Genomic DNA, 22,689 nt, shown 5'->3' with positions numbered 1-22,689 from the left:
TATCATTGGAACACACGAGATGTACACTTGGTCTTCTTCTCTCTATATGTAGGACTGGTACACCTTATTTTCCAGCTGCACATCTATCTGATGGCATCTTTTATGCCATTTATCTTGTCCAGCTACTGGTTAGTAACGTGTTACAGCCTACTCTTGCCCATTTATGCCCCTCTCCTTTGAGTGACTTTAATTCTCAGAGTCTCCATGACTTGGGCCATACGGTGTCCCCAGAAGAACCTTGGACTTTAAAAGATGGGTCTTTGTTAACAGGGTGAAGTTTGGGGTCGTTGAGGAGATTACTTAATTTCCCAAAAGCCAATCTAGCTCACTCTCCTTACTTAATTAACGTGATTATGTAAATATAAGACCTTGGTAAAACATTTGTTATGCCCTTCTTCCCCATAGCATCCTATCAGGTTGTGATTTGATATTCTCACAAAAAGTTTCTCCATCATTTTTCTGTAGATCTGATAGACAGACAGACAGACACACACACACACACACACACACACACACACACACACATATAATCGCTCAGCTTCTCAGTCTGGGAAAGGAAGGGAGACATTTTAGTTTGGCAATGAGATTTTCATTAATGAATGTGATAGAACAGAGTAAAGGAATACAGAGCCCTAGATAAAAAACAAACAAACAAACAAATAATGTATCAGTGGGTGGTGGGTGAAGGATGAAATGACTGAGGAAACAAAGGTTCAAGCTTGTAAGCATATTGATTTATTAAGTAATGCAGGCTGATTGCCCAATAAATCAGGACCAGTCACCTTTCTCAGCTTTGGCATTGGACCCCAAATACAGGGTAGACTGACTTTTATGTATTACAAACAATGAATCAAATAAGACCAATTAATTAAAGGAAAATAACTAGAAAACATTAGGTAATCTGGTTTCTAATTGGAAGAAAGATTAGTGACTTTCTAAGTTGGGATGGGGAGAGTGAACAGATACAATTCCCTGAAATCAGAAAAAAAAAAGGTGTCCCATTCCCCTGTCTGTGAGCAGTCAAAGGAACATGGAGACAATAACTGACTGATCCGTATGGGGCCAGTTTTCACATACAACATATGGGCTGCTTGAGATGTACAATTGTGAGAAAATTCCTTACATCAATCTTTGGGTCTGACTGGGTTTCTGGTCAGCATAACCTAGGTCCTTAGTTAAGAGTCTCTAAACAGCAAGTAGAGGTGGTCCAGCTTTCCAGCTCTGCAGGGTGAGGGTCAAACAATATGATAAGGTTTTCTCCCAGTTTTCACAATTAAATAAAGATTTCTCACAAGGCAGAAGTTGGACTAAACTCACAATTGAATAGAAAGGGGACTGAGCTAACTCCAGAACTGAGTTACAAGATGGAGTCAGTGTGGTTCACTCAGTTCCTATAATTAACCACTTGCTGTCCCAATCCCTGTAATTCCTTCAAAGGGAGGACTTATTGGAATGATTTACCAGTCCTAAGGGCATCAGCCATGGCAGTCTGACATTCACTGGCTCCTAGGATCATTATTCCCCATTCTTTTAAAATTTGCTGAATCCCTGTCAAATTTGAGCCCTGATTGCCTAACTAACTAAGCACCAGGGCATCAGGGTTAGGTTAAGAAGACACAAAAGAAATCTACGGGGTGGGGAGGGTGGCGCGCGTAAGGTGTAACCTAAGTTGGATATGATTACCAGGCTTCCAGGTGGGCATTTGGAAGATGAAAAATACAGAAGTACATAACATCTTTAAACCACTCCAATATCCGTATGTTAAATATAAGTTCGGAACATGCAAACAAATTCCTAATTCTTCCATGTTCACCTAAGTCACTTGATTCATCCCTATCATATCAATAACCAGAAAATCAGCTGAGTAATTCTAGGCTAATAGGAGATTTTATTCTTACTTTGCTTTCTTTCACCATTCATGACTAGATCTGTGCCTGAATTGTATTATTCCTCTATTGTAGGTTGCAATAAATCCCTGACTTTGGAAACTGCCAGGCAAATCACAGCTTCTTCCTCTTGGCATTGGGTCAATGAAAATGGAGAAGAGATTCATTGGTCTCCTGGCCAGGCCCGGCTTCAGGACCAAGGACTATCATGGGCTTCAGGAGACACTAGCACCAACCACAAATCTGGGGAGTGGCTGGAAATAGATTTGGGCGAGACAAAGAAAATAACAGGTATCAAGGCACTTAAAATTTAATTTTGTAGGTATAGAGAAGTGCTGTGTTTAGGAATTCATTTCAAAACAGGCTACACTGAGGTAATACTTTTGGTTTACAGTGTCCTTCTTTAAAGAGTTCAAAGCTCCTAATCCTGCTTAATGCTGTGCCTTCCCTCTGTTGAATAGCTTCAGTTTATCCTGTATGTGACTTGTTTGTATATGGTTGTTTGCATCTAGTTTCCCCTATTGCCATTGCAATCAACTCAAGAGTAGGGACTGTCTTTTGCCTTTCCTTGTATCCCTAGCATTTAGCACAGTGTTTGGAACATAACAGGCATTTTACAAATGATTATTGACAGACTACTGACTGACAAAGCACTTTGCAGATTTTTAAAAATGAAATGACTCTTCAAAACTTCAGTGTTTGAGAGAATAAGGGACACATGTTGGGTTGGTTCCATCTGTCTTCCATAAGCAACATTCATTTGGAGATGAGAGTGAAAAGATAATTCAGCAGCTCTTCAGTTTAAATATATGTTTTAGATAGGATTTTTTTTTCTTTGCTGTGTGAAGCTTTATATAAAAATACATGAAATGAAGTTTTTTCCAAGAATTAGAGAAGAGTATTAGCTATAGTTCAGTTCTAAAAAAAATTCCATTAGCTATGAAACTATTTCTTTCCTGACCAGCAAAAGGAAGGTAATTAGAAAGAAACATGTTAAGATGTGTTAGAATTCTGTGCTCTATAATAGAAAAAAATGAAATTGAAAGTTTTAGAAGATTTCGAATGTGGTGTACATACATATGGGGGGAAATGTTTAAAAAGAAAACTAACCAAGAGAAACTATCTTGTTACAAGGGATTAGGACTGCAGGATCCACCCAAACAAATTTCAACTTTTATGTTAAGTCTTTTGTGATGAATTTCAAAAATCTCAGCCCCAAGTGGAAGACCTACAAAGGAATTGTGAACAATGAAGAAAAGGTAAGGAGAATGACTCAGGTGAAGAATCTGACTTGGAGAAACTATTCATTTTTTAGTACATTTTTGTTGCCATCTTTTGTTTTTAAATTACCAGCATTTTCTAATGTAGGTCCCTCTTTTCCTCTCAGAGAACTATTACATATAACATCAAAGAAAAAAGGGGAGAAAAACACCTTAGCAATACTAATCAATGCATAAAAAAAGTCCGACATTGTTTGCAGTCTTACATAGCCATAAGTCCACTCACTGTCTCTGCAAAGAACAAGGGAGAGGTGTCTTTTCACATCTCTTCTCTGGGACCAGGTTTGTCATTGTGATTTTTAGAATTAAATTTTATTGTATTTTCAAATCTATATTGTCTCCCTCCTGCCTTCTTCCCCAGTGAGCAAGAAAAACAAGACCCTTGTTAGAGACTCATAGGGTCAAATGAGACAAACCCCTACATTAGCCATGTTAAAAAAAAATCATGTCTCAATCTGTTCTCCGAGTCCGTCACCTCTCTATCAGGTAGCATATTTTCATCTTGAGTCCCTTGGGATTGTGGTTGGTAATTGTGTTAGTCAGAGTTCTTAAATTTTTCAAAGTTGTTTGTCTTTACAATGTTGTTATTATTGTATAAATTGTTTTCTTTGTTATACTCACTTCACTCTGCAGCCTAAATTCATAGACGTCTTCCTCGGTTTTGCCTTTTGCCTTCAGCATTCCCCTTCATCATTTCTTATGGTACAATAGTATTCTATCAGATTCATATACCATAACTTTTTCAGCCATTTCCCTACTGATGGGCAACCCCTTCGTTTTCAAATCTTTGCTACCACAACAAGAGCTGCTATAAATGTTCTTATGCATATGGATTCTTAACCCTTTGGGTCAGTAGGTATTCACAGCTTAATAATTTTGATCATTATGACTTCATAGTATTCATTTTAATTTTTTCTGTATATCTTGTTGTGGTCATTGTATATATTGTTTTCCTGGTTCTGCTCACTTCACTTTGTGTGAATTCATATAAATCCTCTCGTGCTTCTCTGTATTTTCCATATAATTATTTCTTGTAGTGAAACAATGTTCCGTTACATTCATTTACCACAATTTGTCTATCCATTCCCCAGTTGATAGGAATCTACTTTGTTTGCAGCTCTTTGCTACTGTAAAAATTGCTGCTACCGATAGCTTAGTATATATGGCCCCTTTCCTCCTGTCAGTAACCACTGTGGGCATATACCTATCAGTATAATCTCTGAGTCAAAGGATATAGACATTTTTGGAAAGCTAGTTTTCAAATGGTAAGAGCCATTAACTTTAGAATATGCTTTTCAATATTGAAAGAGAAATTAGATACCTTTATTGATCATATAGGAATGAGAAAAGTAACTTCAAAAGTCACATTAATCTTTTTTGTGTCATGGACCCTTTTGGTGGTCTAGTGAAGAATGTGTACTCCTTCCTCAGAATAATGTTTTTAATGCATACAATAAAGTAAATAGGATTATAAAGGAAACTAATTATGTTAAAATATAATTAGCAATTGTTTTAAAGTTCATAGACCTCAAGAACTGCTCCATAGTCCAAAATATCTGAATTTTAAGATGAATTTCTCATCCCTACCCAGTATTTAACATTCCATTTTTAAAAATACAATATAGATTTCAACCATGTAAAAAGCTTCCATTGTGGAAACTCCTTCTCCCAGTTCAGATCAGCAATTTGTCTGTAATTTTCAGTCTTAATAAGTTGCCTGGGGCACTGAGAGGTTAAGTGACGTACATAGGATCACAGAGCTAATAGGTGTCAAAGGCAGGACTTTGTTGCTACCTCAATCATACTACCTTAGTTTTCTGCCTTCATTTATTTATGGAGTGCTTTTTTTGTGAGCTACTAGGATAAAATGACTAAGATTCAGCCCTTGCCCTCAAGGAATTTATAATGTGTTACTTACTAGAGGAGTTCACTTTGATACAAATAACTACAAAATACTAAGAGGGAATCTTTATTTGAAATACTCGATATTTTTTGGTATTATCTTTAGCTTTAACTTTTTTCAAAGCAGCTGGTGAAAAGTGGCCAATCACACTGAACTAATAGTCTTATCAAACATGGGGTTTGAATTTTTTTAAAGATACCTGAACCTTTATCTTCATGTTGACTCACTGAACATTGAAGTATTTCAGTAAATTACCACTGAAGCCCAGTTGAATTCAATTTAAAAAAAAAACTGAAAAAACTCAGATTAGATTCACCACCCTAAAATAGTGTGAGAGGCAATTGTGTTAATGCTTAGGGTGGCACCCAGACTACAAGAAGAGCTAGAAGTCATTTTCAGTCTTAAATAAAAATCTGAACTTAAAAACAACCACCACCACATTAAACTATCATGAAGCCCAGTGACTTTCAAGTAAAAAAAAAAACTGCATTTGTATGTGGAGGAGTGATGGTAGAAATGGTGAGATGGCTTGTGCTTTTTCATAACAACAGAAATGACTCGTGAACCTGGAAAGTAGAAATTGTCTACTTTTGAGAGCCAGAAGTGCTCAATCAGTAGGAATTGAAACATGGTAAAGGATTGGCATTGGGAATTTATAGGCAGAGTTTGGTGGGCACATTAAGTAGAAAGGTGGTTAGTAATTGGAAATTACATGATAAGATATAAACTACCGTGTATGTTTTTAGAGACATCAAACCAACATTAGTTCCAGATAATCAAACTAAACTGGGCAATTTTATCTTCACTACCCCCAAACGAGTTCCAGGCAGAAACTCAAGTTTGCTTCCTATGTGAATTAGGTTGGACTCAGGAAGTGTCTCCCTTTGTCAGCAATCAAAGGAGTTTCTAATGAACACAGGTTATTTTACTTTTACGTGGACAGTTTTCACAGCTAGATTGGTACACGAACCATAAATATATATACATATATGTATATGTACTCATATACATACATATATACACACACGTATATATACTAACAAATATACTCTGTAGGTTAAAATAAAGGAACTTGTTCTTACAGATATTTCAAGGTAACTCTAACTTTAGAGACCCAGTACGGAACAATTTCATCCCTCCCATCATTGCCAGATATGTGAGAATTATTCCAAAGACGTGGCACCAGAGAATTGCTCTGAAAGTGGAACTGATTGGTTGTCAGATTACACAAGGTAGGACTCATGGAAATTCATGAATATGTAGATTCCTGATGTTTCCTTTGAGAACCACTGTTTCTTGTATTTAAATGTAGATTTTTTTTAACCTTCTCCCTTCCCCATTCCCCATTCTCCTTTGGCAGGTAATAATTCATTTATTTGGCACAAGCCAAGTCCAAGTACAGGTGTCTCAATTGGGAAAGAAGATAAAACTCTCACAAAGCCCATTCCCTCGTCTGAAGAAGAAAGAGGTACAAGTCACTTGCTGTTTGGTGGTTTTGCATTTCAGCTGCTTTAATCACAATAATAGCTAGCATTTATAAAGCACATTACAGTTTGCAGAGTGCTCTATATTTATTATCTCATTTGATTCTCAAAAGTAAGCACTTACTGTTGTTGAATTATTATCATTTATTATTATCCCCTTTTTACAGATGAGGTAACTGAGGATAATGATGGTGATGATAAGAGTAACTTGCATTTATATAGCACTTTAAGGTTTTCAAAGCAATTTCTTCAGGATGACTCTGAAATAGGTACTCAAATTACTCTCACATGCATTTTAAAAAGTGGTTCCTCAAGGTGAATACAGAGTCCAAAGAGATCAGAAATCACGAGGGTTAGGATTCAGACTCAGGGCTTTCAAAGCCAAGAGCAGGGTTCTTTCCATTATGCCACATTGCCTCTCCAAAAAGGTACTCCGCCCATTTGCTAAACCAAGAAAGGTTGCCACTCACCCTAGAATTGACTGTCTTCTGAACAGACTCTTTCCTCTAATTTTCTACCAGCTTTCTGCAGGTGTTCTGACTGACCTATTCTAAGCTTTTACGCCAACAATTTCTTTTTTTTAATTAGTTGTCTTGTATTTCTTTTTTACATACTTTTAAAATTAAAGTGGTTTTTTTGGTCGAAATAAAAAGAGATGTCTCTCCTTCCTACCTCCCTCAGCTCCATTGAGAAAACAGGAAAAACAAAACCTCTAATAACAAACCTGTGTAATCAAGCAAAACAAAGTCCCCATTCCACATTGATTGTATCCAAAAAAAAAAAAGTATGGCTCAATCTACACTCTGAAGCACTCTAAATCAGTCTTTCGTTAGGTTAGCAGCTAGTATAGACCTGTTAGGGGGCCACAGGAAACCCTGTGGTCCTGGTCCAATGATTACAATACTTAATAACAACATGTTCATTATTGGCAATTCCCCTGTAGCACTGAGCCTATTTACAAAGGGCTGGGGAGTCCCTTCTCCATTCACTTTGCTTGGTAAAAGTGAACAGGAGGTCTTTGACTATAAAGCCATATTTACAGGCTTTACCACTTCTGCTCAGACCATGGAGACTGTTTAAACAAATTATAATATAGTAATCATGTAATATAGTATATAGTAATATATAATTATACAATATTGATATTGATTTGATATTGATATATAATATGATATATACTACATAATAGCATATATTATATAGATATTTAAACAAATTTATACTCATACACATATACATATGTGTGTATATGTATATGTGTGTATATCTATATTTATTGCTATCTATCTATGTCAGTGGTGGGATTCAGCCAGTTCGCACTGGTTCGGCAGAACCGGTACCTAATTTTAGGTTGAGTTCAGGGAACCGGTTGTTAGCGGGGGTGGGACCTGTGCCCCCCACGTCAACAGCAGCAGCACTTTGGCTTGGTTCCGTGGAGAACTGGTTGCTAATTTATTTGAATCACCACTGAGCTAGATATAGATATAGATATATTAAAAAAATTCAGACAAGAGATTTGGATTCTAAGTACAACAGTCAACATACAGCTATCCTAGTATGACCCAAGCAGAATTCAGCTTAATGTCTACCTTAGTTACTGACATGCCAAAGGGATATTGCTTTTGACATAGTCCCTTTTATAAGGTGGTAGTATCATTAGGGCTTTTATCATGTATATAGTTTAGTTATTGTGAGGAAATTAAAAAGGTAGTGTTGAAATAAGATCATTTGTACAGTAGATGAATTACCTATCCCAAAAGGTTGTTGTAAGTAAAGAAGCATCTTGGAAATGTTAAAGCTTTATTTCAATGTAAGTCCTTCTTCTAGCCAATAGTGAATTCCACTGTTCGAAGTTCCTAGTAGAACCTCTGGGGGTGAGTGGTGCATTCTGAAAATGGACACCTGAGATTTCCCCATCGATTAGAGATATAAAAGGGATTAATAATTATTAGTAATATAGGTGCTCTGAATACAGGTGTTGTGTGAGTTAAGATGCTGATTTGTTTTTCATTTTGTCTTCCCTCTTTTTTTTACATGCATGACGGCATCAAATTAACAGTTTATTCTGTTCACTCTTCATAGCAAATTCTTTCACTGTCCCTACCCATCCTTTTTTCCTTCCTTTATTCATTTAACAAAGGCACATTTATGGAGTACCTACTTTATACATGGTAACTTTCCTAGAGATTTTTTCACTCGTGGCTTTCTGGGATTAAAGATCAAGGAGGGTAAGGAGCAAAGAATGATTTCCCTTTCTTTGTTTTCATAGGTTGTAGGAAGGACAAACAGTTTGGGGCTTCTACCAACAGCTACTTAAAATCACCCACTGTTTCACTCAGCAGAAAGAACTGTACCAAAAACAGTCACCCCATTCTATTTGGTTCCTTCTTGATAGGTCTTTCAGCACTATTGTACTATTTTCACTGTGATTTAAAAGATTCCATGAAGCCCAAGGCAAATACCATTTGGTATTATCAACCTGCCGGGTTTACTTATTTAACAAACATTCACTAAGTGCTTCTTGTGTACCAGATTCTATTCTGGATGCTGAGATATAAAAGAAAAAAAACTCTCTTGGAATTCACATTCTATTAGGGGTGGGTGGAGGAATCTACATTCCTATCTTTTCCTCCCTTTTTAACCTAAATACTCCAAGTTCTAAAAAATAGTACCTCCTTGGCGTCCCTTGGTGGGGAACGCCTAGAACTTCCAGTGGTGCTGAACTACTTTGGAGGTCCCGCTATGAACTTTGGTCAGCTAGCTAGAAGAAATCCTGAGTGGGTGGGCCCATTTCAAACCTTTCCTGGTATTCTGATCTACGTATAGAGGAGAATGAATAGATTGGACTAAGCAACCCTCTCAGAGCAGATTATAATCCCCGAGAAGCATAGGAACTAGGTCTGTTTTTAACTAACCTTTACTTTAAATGTTGTTTTCTCAAGTTTCATCTTGAGTTTCTGGTATTTTCATTCCACACCAGTAAAATTCATCTTTTAAGTGCACAAAGCCTGCAGATATTAGCGGTGGGCTTCAATTTCTACAATATCTTATATGCTAATTTTCTCTGTGCTTTTATTGGCTTAAGAGTCATATTATGTTCAATTTCAAATAAATGGAATCTGTTCAAGTTGATCTGAGTCAGAATGTATTTTTTTTTTTAGGTATAAAAGTGAGGACTATAATCATTCCATTGGTGCTCTTTGTGGTTTTGCTTGTAGTTGGAATGGGTATTTTTGCTGCTGTGAAAAAGTATGTGCCTATTTCATTTTTATTAATAATTATCAAAATAAAAATGGTATTAGAACCTAAAAGGGTGCTTCACTGGCTTTCTCCACTAGTGCATGGAAAAGCAGTCTTCAAAATAACATTATTTGTGAGTGTAAGTTGGGAAGATTATAATTTTTTTTGTAAGAAGCATTAAATATGGATTTGGTATCTTGTTGAAGAAGCATAGTCTGGAAATGACATTGTTCAGGGATCTTAAACTGTGTTAAATTTTTCTCGTCAACACCTTCAGGTGTTTTTTTAATCTGTGGGACAAAAAGCATCTCCTGGAAGTGGTATGTTAGAATAAAAAGAACATTGGAGTAGGTGTCTGGATATTTGAGTTCAGCTACTTATGTGACCTTAGAAACTCTCTGGGCCCCAGTTTCTGAAACGATTGAGCAACAATTTAAGGTGTTAAACAGCTTCTAACGCAAAAATTCTATGATTCCAATCCTGAGTTATAGTGAGTAGGATCAGGACTAAGAATGAAAACATTTCTTGTTAATTAATATATACCTTATTATAATTTCTTGCCATGATTTAAAAAGTTTTGGCTTCTGGTATGGGGGGAATGTTCTCTGCATGTTAGTGCAAACAAAAATGATGATTAACTTTCTGATTAAAAGTTGATATGGGATATAAAAATGTCTGGAGTTTAGAGCTCCCGACTGTTGCTGTTTGCTTAAAACAATTGTGTTGGCTTCAGTGTATTTTAGTTTAATGCTTTTAGAGAGCCTGTTATTTGAGGCTGGTGCATTGTAAACTACAATGAAAGCCTTTACTCCACAGAGTTGAATTTGAGATGTCTTTTTACATTTTAATCTTTTTTAACACTGCATTTTAGCTTGGTGCTGTTTTTTTCTCAAGTATTTCTAGGGCCAAGTTTTTCTAAGTAATGCAGCAAAATTAGCGGTGACAAAAAATACATTTATAGATGCCAGTTTCCAAAACATAAAGTACAATTACTTTTCTTCTGGTTTAGAAGCAATTGTATTGGAGATATAGAGACAAAAACATAACTTTCAGGGATGTTAAGTTCTATATCTTATTTTTCTTTTTTTTTTAACCCTTCTAGAAGGAAGACAAAAGGAAATCCTTATGGATCAGCTGAGGCACAGAAAACAGGTTGATCAAAAATATTAACAGTTTTTATTGACTTTTCTGTGAAGTTGCAGGATTTCCCAGTTGAAAAAAATTGCCCACTTTCTCTTAGCTACGTTAGAACAACAAGTACTAATGCAGGGCCTTGTCATGTCTTTAAGGTAGCAGTGGCATTGCAGAAATGTGTTCCATGTCTATAATCCAAAGAAACCAAAGTTTCCATGGTCCACTTTAAGTCCCTCATTATCCCCTTCGATATTTGGTCACTTCATATGCGCCATTGTTCTTGAGTAAAGATTTTTAAAGTGGCCACCTATGAATTGAAATTAATTCAGTCGTCTCAGCAGCCACCAAGAAGCTTTGGGGTCCTCCAACCTTCGCTTGCCCCTGCCGAGGAGCTCGAAAACTGAGGGTAGGCAGCCCTAGAAATAGCATGGAAGAGCTCCTACTCAATTTTTAGGATCTTATTATAGCCTAATGAGCTTCTTTAACTGTAAGATTGGATAGGATTTGGCTCAGGGGATTGTCCTGAAACAAGACTTAACGTGGGCATCAGTAAAGATAGGTAAGAGCCTTTTTCCATGTTAATCACAATATGCAGGCATTAAATGCCTACTATGTGCCACACACTGCACTCGGCGCTGAAGATACAAAAATGAAATTGTTCCTGCCCTCAAGGAGCTTACATCAAATTGCAGGAGTCAATATACGAGAATATAAAAAAATAAATAAATACAAGGTAATTTTGTGGGGCAAGTCTAACAGCCCAGGGGATCAAGAAAGGCATCATGGTTCAGAAGGTGGTGCTTGAACTGACCTGTGAAAGAAATTAGAATTTCTAGGAGGTTGAGGTGAGGAGGCAGTACCTGCCAGGTATGGGGGACAGCCTTTGTAAATACTATCAGCATTTGCCAACAGATGCAGCATGCTACTGTTCCTTAGCTTCCTGAAAATCCCTATAATCAAGCTGACTTTTCTAAAGTAAGGTTATTCTACACCGAAGAAGCAAGAACATTATATAAAAGATATATTGTGTGTATGTATACTTCTGTACACATGCACATGCATGAGAGTGTGTGTGTGTGTGTGTGTGTGTGGCATTTCTCTATAGGCCAACCAGCGTCATAGCTTTTCTGAACCTTGGAAGCCTCAACAAAGCCCAGGACATGCATTTATAATGGATCTTTTGTCCTTTGAAAACTCCTTTAGCAGAGTGTATTATATACCAATGGATTGTTTCTGGATTTTTTTCTTTTTCTTTTTTCTTTAATCGCTACATCTTTATTCTAGGATGTTGGAAGCTGCTCAAACAGCCCTTTGTCAGACGTCAATCATCAGAGTTCACCATCAGTTATGAAAATGAAAAGATGACACAGAAATTAGACCTGGTCACAAGTGACATGGCAGGTAAATGTCCAAACCTCTGATGAAAATCATCTCCTTTGACCTGAGGAATTTTATGTGATCAGGCAAGAATAGGACCCATGGGAAAACATGATTTTAGTCAACTCTCATTTATGTCAAATCCAAAAACTAGAACTATCATTACCAGGTTTTTTTTTTCAGCACTCTACTTTGCAGAAGCTGCAAACAAGCCCCCATCAGAAAGATATTTAAAGAACTGAGAATCTGTGATGTGTGCCATGTGTTCAGCACTGATTCTACCCAGTTGCTAACAGTTCTAATAACTAATAGACATGATGTTGACCTGGAGCCACTATCAGATTTCACAGTAATTCTAAATCATTAAGGGAAGATAGTCCTATTCTCCATAAAGTATTATGGTATAGTCACTATAGTTGATAGCATTGGAGTATATTCTTTTCCTTTTAAAATTGGTAGTCTCCACATGGTACACACAATCACATTTCAAATTGCTATCTGTTGTTTTCGCACCACCTACATTTCCCATCCATTCCTCCCTCTTTCTCCTCCCAGTGAGCCATTCCTTATTACAAAGGATAAAAAAGAAGGGGAAACTAGTAAGTCAGCAAAAGTCATGAAACATCAAAAAAGTCTGACATAATTTGAAGTGTTCACTACCCATAGTTCCCCACTTCTGCAAACAAGCTGGAGGAGGTACCTTTTCATATGTCTTCTTTGGGGCCAAACTAGGTCATAATGATTTATTTCACAGCATTTAATTTTGGTTGTTATTTTTCATTGTTTTATTCATATATTGTCAGCATTGTATATACTATTTTAGTGATTTTGTTTACTAATAATAACCACTAATAATAACATTTTTACAGTGCTTTAAGGTTTACAAAGCACTTGACATCTATTATCTCACTTCATTTGCTTATTTCACTCTGTGTCATCAGTTCTGATAAGTCTTCACATATTTGCCGGTATTCATGATTATTATAGCACAGTAACATTCCATTACATTTACTTACCACAGCTTCTTTCTTAGCTAGTCTCCAATCAATAGGCATCTGCTTTATGCAGTAACTCTTAAAATAATCAACTAGACCATCCCATTCTAGAGATTTTCGGAAAGATTTGAAGTTATAAGTAGTGAGGCCAAGGAGGAGGGAACATTATTTTTTCCTGTTTAGAAAGAAGAAAAGTGAAATATATCTAATATTGTGAGTATGCCATTTTTCTAGATCTAGCATTATCGATTTAGAAATGTGTATTTACAGATTACTGGCTTGGTACTCATTGAAACAATATTTGGTATATTCCTCTACTAAAGCCCTACAACAGTGCTTCCTGGTGGTTTGGAGGTGAGCCTCAATTCCCCAAGACTGTCCATAGAGTGCAAACTGGAGCAGGTTGCATCAAGCTCAGGAAAGACTTCAAGTGTTGTCCTAGGTAGCTAGGTGGTACAATGGATAGAGCACTAGGTCTGGAGTCGGAAAGACTTGAGTTCAAATATGACCACAGAAACTTAGTAGCTGTGTGTCCCTGGGTAAGTCACTTCTGTCTGCCTCAGTTTCCTTAACTGTAAAATGGAGATGGTAATAGCAGCCTCCTCTCAGAGTTCTTACGAGGATCAAAGGAGACAATATTTGTAAAGCACTTGGCACAGTGCCTAGCATGTAGCTGGTGCTTCATAAATGTTTATTCCCTTCCTCCTAATGCCAGGCTGCATCTGTTGTCTTAGGACCATCTTAAGAACAGAAAAACTAAACTCATCACCAGGAGGCGATAAATGTTTTGGGCCAGGGTGACCTATAAAACAGAAAATAAAAATCTCTTAGTCCTATTCAAGCCCATTCTTCTTCCATGGTGGGACTTGTAGAGTGTTGAATAAGACAGAGATGATAATAACAACATCTAGAAGCTTTAATTATTGGTTCTCTTATTGTGTGATATTTGGACAATACTAAGACTCTTTGGTTCTAGGTTAGTCTTTGGGAGTAATAAGGGTTTCTCTTTTTCTCTGACCAGAGGGAAGAAAGAAAGTCATGGAGTGATGGTGAGAAAATTTAAAGAATGGAGAAGGGGATTGGAACTAGGAAAACTTTGGTCAGCCTCAGTTTTCTGAGTGAAGTAGGAGGCTAGACCATCTGCATAAGTGTTAGGGAGTAGATTTGGTAGTGAGAAGAGAGAAGAAAATGTTTGGTATAATTACTGTGGGAAAAGGATAAAAAATTCATAAGGGTAGAGCATAAGGATTATCAGGTATCAGAAAGGGCCTGGCTTAGTATGTATACCATTAATTTGTAATACATCAAATCAGCTCAATTTTGTGATTTTTTTTCACCAGTAGTGTTCCACCAACCTAGAGGAATGGTGAAATCAGGTAGTGACCATGCCCCACTGAGATTTCACAGTTTGAAATGAATTTAAGGTCAGATATTCAGTGGGCATATCACTGAATATACAATCTAGTATATATACACTTATAGACATATACATGTGTACGTATACATACATATGCATAGATATGTGTGTATGTACGTCTGTGAAATCAGATTTGCAAAATTATGCAGTTACTTTCAATGATCCATAGATGCTTGCTGCTGCAAGTCTATTTTTTATAATAGTTCGATATAACTCTCTAATCAACAAGAATTTATATAATCACCAACTGTGTGCCAATCTCTATGCTAAGGACTGGGAATACAAAGGAAAAACACAAAACAGTACTTGCCTTTAATGAGTTTATATTCTAATGGAAGAGTCAGTGTACATAAAACAGGCCTAGACAGGTGAAATTACTTGTCCAGAGTCAGATAGGTAGCAGACCCCCAGTTTAAAGCCAGGGCCTCCGATCCAAATCCAGTTTTTTCAGTGTAAGATGCTGCCTTTCATTTGTTGGGCAGACACTGAGGATGTATAATAAAATGGATCTAGAATTAAACAGTAGAAAGAGTGGGCTGGATTGCATTTTGGAAATTGTTTTAAAGAGAACAGTGACGCCATTAAAAGCATCGCACAAAGGCTTTTATTTTAAAATATTCATATTTTTAATGTGAATATATTTCCAGTGACTCTGTGTGGTTGCATTGTAACAGTACAGGGTGTCCCTAAAGTCTGGACCCATAGGCAAAAATGAAATGAATGAAATTTTCAACAACATTTAATTGGAATATTAACAGACCTTAGCCCCCTTGACTTCCTTTTCTGGAGTATGCTAAAGGAGAAGGTGTACTAAATAAATATCATAGATGCAACACACTTGATTGAATGCATAAAGAGCGAAGGTGATAAAATTGACGGCAATGTGGAGTTCTTGCATTGAGTTCACGTGAATCTTGCAAAGCGCATCAACCTTTGCATCACAAATGATAGAAATCATATTGAAGATGTTATTTGTTAATATTCCAATTAAATAAAATATTGTTGAAAGTTTCATTCATTTCATTTCTTGAAAATACGCATTTTTGCCTGTGTGTCCAGACTTTAGGAACACCCTGTAGAATGATATAGTCTCCAAAAATTATTGAAATTAAAATGTGAAGTTAGAATTACATATCACCCAAAGGGCCTTAGAGGCTGTAGTATATTGCCAATGAAGAATCATGTGGGAGAAATGGAGTAAAGGTTGCCTTTTAGGAGTTCTATGAAGTTAAAAAAAAGGTATGGGACAGTCATGTAGTCAGAGTAACTTTTCTTAAGATTTTCAAAGTACAGGAATTTTTATGTAATAAAATAAAATTTTAATTAGCTGGTCAGCTTTTGCTATTCTTTATCTTTGTGGATATTATCTCTTTCCCCTCCCCCCATCACCTTATGTCCTTCCTTGACTAATTTCCTTCTCTAAAAAAGAGGTGTGTGGAATTTTCCGGGAGGCTGGAGGAGTTGGCTATAATAGTAATGGGGTCATTGAGGACTCTTATTCTTGATTTACCAGTCAAGAATAACTTCTTAAGGAGTTAATAGTTGGGAGAAGTGAGAGTCTTAATTGGTGACATTAGGGAAAGGGTAAAAGTAAGAGGTAAGACTGGGAGTGTTAATAATGGTGAATTATTGGGAGCTTCAGGTAATTGAGAATGGCCATATCTCTAAGGCCAAGTGGCCAGGCCAAAGCCCATGAATAGGTTCAGTGAAGACATGTACCTGCGGAGCAGCCAAGTGATGGAGATCAGAGGAATGGAGATGTGGAGCCTGGCCAATGTCAAAAGAAGCCATATATGGGGAGGAAAAGGGTGAAGGAATATAAGTGGCTCATTGATTGATTAATCTAGCACAATTTGTCTTAGAGTCTCCTATCTTTCCATGTGTATATGTCCATAAAAATAGGAATCATTACTATCTTATTGTCTTATGGTCAATATCTAGCACAGTGCCTGATGCAAACTAGATTGATCGATATGTGTCATCTTGGAAAAAAAAATCTCTCATAGGTACTCCTGTTATTTAATTATTTAATTTTTTATTGGTCTGCTATGTCAACTGACAAATATTCTAAATACAGCAAATGAATTGAATAATTGGATACCAACTGCCACACCTGCATTACTGTATTGTGCCTAAATTTGAAGGTGTTCATTGTTATTTGGGGTCGGGGTGGGGGAGGGTGGGAGGATGGAGGTAGAGAGATGGAAGGGCAAGGTGGTATTGGGACAGAAAGAATAGTGTTCATGAACTTCAAGCCCTCCTCTCCAGGAACTACAGTTGGTGCCTTCTACAGACAAATAGAACGTGTAATGACTAAAATAATATGGCAGTACCATTTACCTGATCAGTTTTGTCATCTATTTGGTTTTTAGATTATCATCAACCTCTCATGATTGGAACTGGGACAGTGATGAGGAAAGGTTCCACCTTCAGACCAATGGACACAGAAGCTAATGAGACAGGGAAGAACTCTGAACCAGAAAACCACTATGCCTGTCCTCACCCATCCAACCGCCATGAGTATGCACTGCCTTTGACAAATCAGGAGCCTGAGTATGCCACTCCGATTATAGAACGGCACTTAATGAGAGAAAAAGCCTTTCCCGAAGGGGGCTATAATGTGCCTATCATTGCTCCAGCTCATAAACATTCCCTTTCCTCTGGCAGCTTCTCCAATTCAGGTAGAATGGATGCCAAACTTGGAGACTACCAATTGCCTCAAGGCCTTAAGCCAGGGGAGGGTGACTACGATAAACCCAAAGGCAAAAGCTTCTTAACTACAGAAGACTGTGATACCGACTATCAGAAGCCTCAAATGAGTCCGTTAATGAATGATGGTTATTCAGCCCCTAGAGACTGTCTCAAACCAATAAACCAGACTGCAATGACTGCCCTTTTATAAGTCAATGTGAAAGAAACTTGGTGTGGTACTGAGCATTATGCTGGTGGACAGTCACTGGAAAAAATTAGGATCTTCCTAAAGGATTTTTTATATGTGTGTATGTGTGTGTATCTATATTTACCACTACAGTTATTATCTCTAGCTATTTATATGTATATAGATAGATATACTTAACTATACATAGAGATTTAGCTATATCGATAGATGTGGATATCCTTATGCCTCATGTATTGATATAGCTGAACACTACATATCTACAAATACATATCAATAGCTCTAGATATATCTGTGTCAATAAAGGTAGATATAAATACATCTTATTAGTACACGTGTACACATATACCCACTGTATGTATGTGTGTCTATTCATACATACACATATAGATACTACATCTGTACATGCTATATAGGTGTGTACATGTACATGTATATATGTATATTTTAAATATATAGATATACATGGGCTGTGTGCATGTATCCTAATAGGATCTCGCTGGGGAGGTACAAAGACAACCTCTTTTACTGTTTACACGATATTACAGTTGATGTTGGTCTTGACCTTAGAGGTCTGTGGATTTTCTTGTGGGCTGGCAGATGTTGTCAGATGAGTAGGTGGTATTTTCCTTTCTGTAACTGTGATCTTAAGCTTGGTGTAATATGTGCAATCTGTACAGAGTTTTATTTAACATGAATTAAAATAACTTAAATTTTCTTGATCGGTTTTTAGATCTGCACAGAGGTTAAGTGGGAATGTGCAGCTATTTAAAAAAAAACCTTATATAATAGTTACATTGACTTTTAAGATATATTTTATCTGATAGAGTCTTAGCAGCAGGCCTGTTTAAACTTAATCTTGTTATTGTGGCTTATTTCCTTTCTTTTGATAGTAAAAAGTTAAAGCATTTTTAAATTTTTCTTCTCCTAGAAGACCTCAGATTACTTGAAGTGTTAAAAGCACACCAACAAGGGTGATGGTTTTTTGTTTTTTTTTTTTAGCAATTATGTGTTGTTTATTTTATTTTAATTCAGTTTGTTCTCTTGCGATCATCAGCTGCCTGGATTCCATTTTCAATAAGGATGTGAAATAGTTATTTCTCGGAGCAGTTTCAGTTTTTGTGAATTTCAGAAGACTTCATACTGGTCCAGTATGGTCCACTAAGAGAACAGTTTTCCTTCTCTCTGCTGATCATTTCATCATTTCTCACTTACTCCTCACTTGAACTTTGGGTAATACCACAGAGCTTTCTTTCCATGTGTGTCTACCCTTTTCAAAATGTCTGTGAAGTCAAAATGTGAATTAATAAAAATGAAACACAAAAAATCCTGTTCTTTGTACCAATAGAAGGTGAAGGTAATACAGCAATTCCAGCTTGTGTTACTGGGTATGATTTCTGATCTCAGCTTAGCTGACTTTGAGGTCAAATTGCCGCGTCTGGTTCTGAGAACTGATTTGATGAAGCTCTGAGAAAAAGTGGTTTTAATTTGTTTCTATTTCAAAGTATTCTACTGCAAGGGCGACAAAGATAGTCCAATTGTTTGTACCAAGATGGTTGGAAAAGAGGCATTTTTGACAAAATACATTTTTCTCTCTGGCACATATTCCTAATTCTAGATTAGGCCAGACTTGAGCTTTTAAATTATTTGAAGTGGTTTTTATCTGAGCAGGCTTTATGAAATAAAACTGTGCAATGTAGTTATTTGTAAACACTGTAAGCAAGAGAGGAAGTAGATCTTTCTCCATCTGTGACCTTCCTGGGTATATTAGCTTAAAATCTGGACCAAAAAACCTTAGTCCCTAAATTCTGGATGTAACTGTAGCTGTGTACAGTTCTTGAAAATTTCTGTGAAACGTACAGAAAACACTGAGGGGTGCTGAAATGTCACGTCAGCTTCTTTTCCCAATACTGTGGGGCTAAGTTGTTGACATTTTTGTTGTTTACGTGGTAGTACTGTATACTAATTTTAATAATTAAATTTCCAAACCAAAGTTTATTTGGCCTTTGAGTGTATCTCTTCTTTCTGTTCACATAAACCACCATACCACTTTCCACCTGGATTGGGTGGGGAGGAGGCACCGCTCCTAATTAGTCTCCTTGCCTCTAATCTCTCTCCACTCCAGTCCATCCTCAATACTGCATTTTCCTTAAGCACAGATCTGACTGTGTCATCTCCCTTCCCAGCAAACCCCAAGGTGCCTTGTTGCCTCTAGTATAAAATATAAACTTTTCTGTTTGGCTTTTAAAGCACTTCACAAGCTGGCCCCTGACCCATATTTCCAGTTTCCTTCATCATTACTCCCTCTCCCACACTCTGTGATCCAGCCAGGCTGGCCTCAGTTTTACTCAACACTTCCATGTCCTGTCTCTCCCTTTGCACTGACCATTCCTCATGCCTGGACTGTCCCCCACCTCCTCACCAGTGCCTCATAAAATATTCCTTCAAGACTCAGCTCAAGCACCACCTTTTATGAGAAGACTCTCTTGATTCCCCAACTACCAGTGCCCTCTTTCCCAAACAACCATGTATTTAACTACTATTACTAATATTTTATTCATTCTGTATACACTTATAGATCTACTTAGGGTTTCTCCTCATTGCAATTTCCTTGTAAATACTTTCCTTGTAAATCGGGATAATTTCATTCTTTGTCTCTCTATGCATGGTATTCAGCACAATTCCTGGCACGGAAGGAGCTTAATAAATGTTTGTTTGATGGTCTCACACAAGGAGTAAATGGTAGAGCCAAGATTCCAATGGAGGTCCTCTAATTAAACCCAGTGTTCTTCATACCATACCACATTCATTTTGTCCAATTCCTTCTTAAAGTATAAGCCCCTTCTACTGCTTCCCCAGCATATGATCAGCTAGTCTTTTCCTGAACACCGAGTTACAGGCAATCTTTTCCATTTTTGGACAGCTCCAAATTGTTAAGTTGTATTCCTTCTAATTTGCCTCATTATAGTTTACACCTATGGGTCTTAGGTCTATTTTTTTAGGTCCAAGCAGAATAAATGCATTCTGTCTTACATTTCAATAGGAAAATCATCTCTTCCCCTTCCTTCTCTCATTCTCCTCCCACCACTACCACCAAAAAGAAAAAAGGATATAGCACAATGCCACTAGCGTAGGACCTGGGCTTAAATCCTGACTTTGATACCTAGAAACTCTGTGACTTTGAGCTCACTTAACCTCTGAGATTCAATTAATCACATCTATAAAATGAAGATAATACTTTTTAAAAAATTATACTTTTTACTATTTACCTCACAAGACTGTTCCAAATTCACCTAACTGGAAGCTTGCTCATCTAATCTATATCCATCTATCCTTTCCACAAGGATTTTATGAGATATTGCCAAATGTTTTACTGAAATCCAGATATGTTATATAACATTTCTCCATACTCAATGCCTTTAGAAAAATCCTTTCAGTTCTAAAACTCAGATAAACTATTTAGCAAGGAGATAACCCATAAAGCATTATAGCATAAGGCAGCAGTTCCCAAAGTGTGATACACAGACTGCCGACACGGGGCAGGAAGGTCTGTAAGACCCATTCAGGGGGTCAGAACTCATAGACTGGGGCTGGATTTTCTTCCAATGCTGCAAAGCAACATATTACATACAACATGTCGAATAAAGCAGATATGACAATCCAGCTGCCTTCTATTAAGCCAGACATTATTAGATTTGGGCGGGGGGAAGTGAAACAAGGCCACTCTTCTCGTTAGCTTTTTTTGTTTTGAAAAAATAGTTATTTTTCATAAAAAATATGTTATTTATGTTAGCATGTAATGGGTTTACTGTTGTTTTTAAATGAATAAATATTTTAAAATTTTATCAGTTTTAATTTCTAATTCTATTAATATCAATAGATATAACCCACATAAACCAAGTGATTTACAGGGTCCTCAAAAAATTTTAGGAATGCTGAGACTAAAAAATTTGAGAAAAGCTGGCATGTGAATTTAGAAGAGAAGAGATCGGATTAGATGATATCTAATGGCCTCTCTGACTCTAAGGATGACGTGAAATCCTTTGATCTTAGTAGAGAGTAGTATTTTGTTTGGTTTGGTTTTTGGTGGGGGCAGAACTAACCTGTAACCTTATATTGAGCTTATGGTGACATCCAGTGACATCTTCCTCCACACTGGTTAAGGTTGGCTCATGTCTTAAGAAAATTGTCTAGAGCCACAGAGAGATTAAATGATTTACCTAGGGTCACAGCCAGTATTCATCGGAGGCCAGATTTCAACCTAAATCTTACTAAAAGACCAGACCAGCACTCTGCTATCTGTTATGTCATGCTAACTCTATTTTTTTTGTTGTTGATTCATTTTGGTCATGCTGGACTTCACGACCCCATTTAGGGTTTTCTTGGCAAAGATACTGGAGTGGTTTGCCATTTCCTTCTCCAGCTCATTTTACAGACAAGGAAACTCGGGCAAACAGGGTTAGAGTGACTTGTCCATGGTCACATAGCTAGTAAGTGTCTGAGGCCAGATTTGGACTCAGGAAGATGAGCCCTCCTGCTTCTAAGCCCAGTGTTCTATCTGCTGTGCCACCTAGCTGCCCTAACTCTCCCTTTAGGTATCTCATAGTTTGGCAACTCATCTGTTCATCCTTTAATTTTTCACCTTACCACTGTGCTAATGGTGGAAGAGACAGATCTGGGGCTTCCCCCCCGCCATCATATCAACTCAGAATTATAATATTGTGAAGATCATTGGAGAGGCAGGGGAGGGAGAGGAAGGGGAAAAATCTGACAAACTGCAGATAGCCAGTTTTAAACTATAAGATAAAGACAGGAAAATGTGTGTGTGTGTGTGTTTGTATCTGTCTGTCTGTCTATCTCTCAGAGTTCTAATGGCACCCCTTGGGCCAGTGGGGTTCTTCTAATACTATTGCTGTATGGTCCAATGCCAGTGTGTTCACCCAAATATTAATCACTAGTCATTAGTGATACCCAATAACATTTGCCAGTGCCAGTTAATATCTCCCTAATATCATTTAACCAGTGGATGTCTCCTCACCATCACTGATAACTAATTAAAACCTATTTGTTTTTACAA

The 22,689-nt window shown here is 37.1% G+C and overlaps 1 protein-coding gene across 1 annotated transcript in view; it reads left to right on the top strand.

Moving 5' to 3' along the window:
* Positions 1-19,610, top strand: part of DCBLD1 (discoidin, CUB and LCCL domain containing 1) — a 95,714-nt gene extending 76,104 nt beyond the window's left edge. The window contains exons 8-15 of the mRNA XM_036769321.1: positions 1,962-2,177; positions 3,021-3,145; positions 6,154-6,301; positions 6,430-6,537; positions 9,715-9,802; positions 10,896-10,945; positions 12,212-12,328; positions 17,089-19,610. Coding sequence (XP_036625216.1) covers positions 1,962-2,177; positions 3,021-3,145; positions 6,154-6,301; positions 6,430-6,537; positions 9,715-9,802; positions 10,896-10,945; positions 12,212-12,328; positions 17,089-17,618 — 1,382 coding nt within the window. The 3' untranslated portion in view covers positions 17,619-19,610. The remainder of the gene's footprint in view (positions 1-1,961; positions 2,178-3,020; positions 3,146-6,153; positions 6,302-6,429; positions 6,538-9,714; positions 9,803-10,895; positions 10,946-12,211; positions 12,329-17,088) is intronic.
* Positions 19,611-22,689: the final 3,079 nt, after the last annotated feature.

Source organism: Trichosurus vulpecula, chromosome 7 (assembly GCF_011100635.1).
Source record: "Trichosurus vulpecula isolate mTriVul1 chromosome 7, mTriVul1.pri, whole genome shotgun sequence".
NCBI lineage: Eukaryota > Metazoa > Chordata > Mammalia > Diprotodontia > Phalangeridae > Trichosurus > Trichosurus vulpecula.
The sequence above is the reverse complement of the archived record's forward strand: the minus strand, read 5'-3'. Positions and strand labels throughout refer to the sequence as shown.